Below are 3,440 nucleotides of genomic sequence, written 5' to 3' on the forward strand. Positions count from 1 at the left end.
GTGGAAAAAAGTTATCAAATGGAAAACATACTTTTAACCCCGTTTTCTAAATTCAGTTCAGTTTCAGCAGAACAGATGGTGCTGTTAGAATCCCATTGACGCATACATCTCCTGTGTTCTAAGTACATCAAGAATCATCTATTCCTAGATTTTTAAATCTGAGTACACAGATGTTCCATTGACTGTATGAAAATAACCAGAGGACAGAGTTAAAAATACAGATATTGGCATAGCTCATATTCCTGGCTAAATGAACCAGACTGTCTTAAAAATAGTTTGTTATATTTCCAGAAAACCCCAGAAGGTGACATTAATGATCAACATACAGTGAGGAGCATAAATCTAATTTTCATTTAATGATTGATCTACTAGAGGCACATGGAAGCCCAGTGCATGCTTCTCCAAGCTGGGCACTAGCCATGGACATGCATAGTTTTAAAGCAAGCCTTACCCTTTTGTTATAGCTCCTTATATAGATGTCTTGCAGACTTAAAATATCTCCATCTTTATTTTTGGGAATTCAGCCACACCAGATATCACTTTTGAGCACCACACTCTTTACCATATTATACTCCACCCCAATTATAAACACAATTCTAAGTTGATGCAGCATCTATACTATTAGATTTGTGGTTGTGATAAAGAAACAATGGCAGAGAGACAATCTCAGATATGTTCATTTACCATGAAGAATAATGTACAGTGAGGGAAAAAATGGTAAGGGAAAAGAATCTACCACTGGGGCACATAAAAGTTAACATCAAGAAAAGAATATCTGTCCACTATGGGACTCTCTGGGACCCAGAGGTGAAAATAGTGTTAGTCCAGTCAATAATAAATGGCTTACTATATTCAGTAAAGCTGTTTGGTTCAAAAAAATATTGTAGGATTATTGTTTTCAACACATGCATTTAATTAGGCTGCATTTACACTTGAGATGAAGTCACAGTAGCCTGGTTCTCAAATGTGGTTTGCTTACATTCACTCTTGACTTTGGCTGGTAGTCACTTATAGCTGGTAGAAACGGCAAGCAAAGATGAGAGTCAGAAGAAGGAATTCTGTGAGATGGTAACAGTTGACGGGAGTTGGAGACAGTAGTGTGTGTATAAAGAAAATCAAACCTAAGAGTGGAAAAGAATTTTTTCCCAAGACCAACACATGAAAGCAAATTCTTCTATCTTTCAAGATTGTGTTTTATCTGTAACTTTCTTAACACACCTCTGCTCCCATTCCAAGATTACTAGACTGAGTTTTCACTGTTTTGTGAGACTTACATAAAAAATCATTAGGTAAGATTTGATGTTTTTATGTATTCTATCATTCATCCAATTTATATATTATTGATTCTCTAATCTGTTCCAAACATAGTTTGCAATGCCAGAAATAATCCTAAATATTTCATAGTAGGTTTTTAATCACTTAAAGAAAATGACAAGAGACAAAGGGTAGGAGGAGAAAACAATGATGCTTACTCTGATCAAGCTGAGATTCTGAGCATATTAAGACTCTCTGGCTTTGGATATTTAAAACATTTTGTGATTGTGAAGTAGTAAATATATTGATCATGATGAAGAATAATTCTGTGCTATGAGTGTTTATTTCATGTGTTACTTCTGAAAACCCTCTGATGTTATTATTTTGTTCATTAACTAAGGCTTCCACATTTACAGTCATCCAGTTTGAATTATTATTTCCAACTATTTGCTGTTAGCATTCCAGAAAGCCTTCTTAACCCATATTTTTTTCATGGCATTCTTTACTTCTGCATTTCTCAGTGTGTAAATCATGGGGTTTAGCATGGGAGTGATAATGGTGTAAAACACAGCAACCATCTTATCCTCTGTAAATGTAACATCAGGGCGCATGTATGTGAAAGTACAGGGACCAAAAAAGATAATGACCACCGCAATGTGGGCTCCACACGTGGACAGAGCTTTGCGTCTTCCTTCTGCTGACTGCTTTCTCAGAGACACCAGAATGGCAGTATAGGAGATGAGCAATATCACAAAGCTCCCCAGAGTGACGGTACCACTGTTGGCTGTCACAACACCACCGATAACATGTGTGTCTGTGCAGGCAAGTTTGAGCACAGGGCGGACATCACAGAAGTAGTGATCGATCTCATTGGGTCCACAGAAGGGTAGCTGAACTACTAGGGACACAGGGATAACAGTGTGTATGAACCCACCTACCCAGGTCCCCAGCAACATTTTATGGCACTTCTCCCGATCCATGATGGTCATATAGTGCAGGGGTTTGCAGATGGCCACATAACGATCATAGGCCATTACAATAAGGATAAAAATCTCAGTGCTTCCAAAGAAATGCACCCCAAAGAGTTGCAGTATGCACCCTTCATACGAGATAGTTTTGTTCTTTGCTAACAGGTCAACAATCGTCTTGGGTGCTGTGGCTGAAGAGAAACAAATGTCCACAAAAGACAAGGAGTTGAGGAAGAAATACATGGGAGACTTCAGAAGATTCCCCATGAAAATGGTCAGCATGATGAGGAGGTTTCCCAGAAGAATAACTGTGTAAAAGAATAAGAACACCACAAAGCAGACTCCTTCAACCTCTGGATTTTTAGAAAGTCCCCAGAAAATAAATTCGGTTGCATTGTTTATTTTTTCCATGTAATGAATCAAGTAGGCCAAGTTACCAAAGGAGTTAAATTATCTGAAAGAAACACATCAGAAAGACTATTAGCATTTTTTTTCTAATTCAGGTTAAATTAATAATCATAGTTAAAAATGGGAAAATGGTCCTGACTGTAGATTGACATGAATAATTACAGAAATTTTAGTGTTTTCATTCTTATCATTTACCTCAATAATATATCTGATTTATTAACTGCAGAAGGGGAAGCAGAGAACAGAGAGACAAAGCAAATCCCTGAAGTAACACATCTAACCAAGGTGCTCGCATGCCTAACCTTTACCTAAGGTTTACATAGGTAATTACGGGTAAACATTTACTTAGTTCTGTTCCTGTAAAAGACACAATCAGATTTAAAGTGATCCTTTGTTTGGAGACAAGGTTTCCCTTTCTTTGATGATGAAGTGAAAACATGCCCACAGGATCCCTTCTGACTACAGCCAATTCTGGTCATTACATACACTCATGGGTCCTTGGAATGTCCAGACTGGGTGACTTCTGCAGTTTCCCCTTCAGATCTCTGTGTGTGAATTAATGGCTTCTGTTTGAACTCAAGCTCCTGCAATGTGGAGTGTCTGAATGTTCACCAGTATTTATTTACTCCAGCACTATTTGTTACTAAACATTTGTATAGTAACTGAAAATACACAAATTCCACAAAAGTGAAAAATATGGAAAACACAAAAGTGAAAGATCCACCCTTTTTGTGTCAATATTCCTTATGTGTCCTTCCAATTTTTCACATCTCCAGTTAGAATATTTTAGTTCTTCAATTTTGGGAGAAT

General features: G+C 37.3%; 1 protein-coding gene across 1 annotated transcript; it reads right to left on the reverse strand.

Moving 5' to 3' along the window:
• Nucleotides 1–1,697: 1,697 nt before the first annotated feature.
• LOC124959237 (olfactory receptor 4S2-like) lies at nt 1,698–2,633 on the reverse strand. The gene has a single exon (XM_047517812.1). The coding sequence runs from the start codon at nt 2,631–2,633 to the stop codon at nt 1,698–1,700; it is 936 nt and encodes a 311-aa protein (XP_047373768.1).
• Nucleotides 2,634–3,440: the final 807 nt, after the last annotated feature.

Source organism: Sciurus carolinensis, chromosome 11, assembly GCF_902686445.1.
Source record: "Sciurus carolinensis chromosome 11, mSciCar1.2, whole genome shotgun sequence".
Classification (NCBI taxonomy): Eukaryota; Metazoa; Chordata; class Mammalia; order Rodentia; family Sciuridae; genus Sciurus; species Sciurus carolinensis.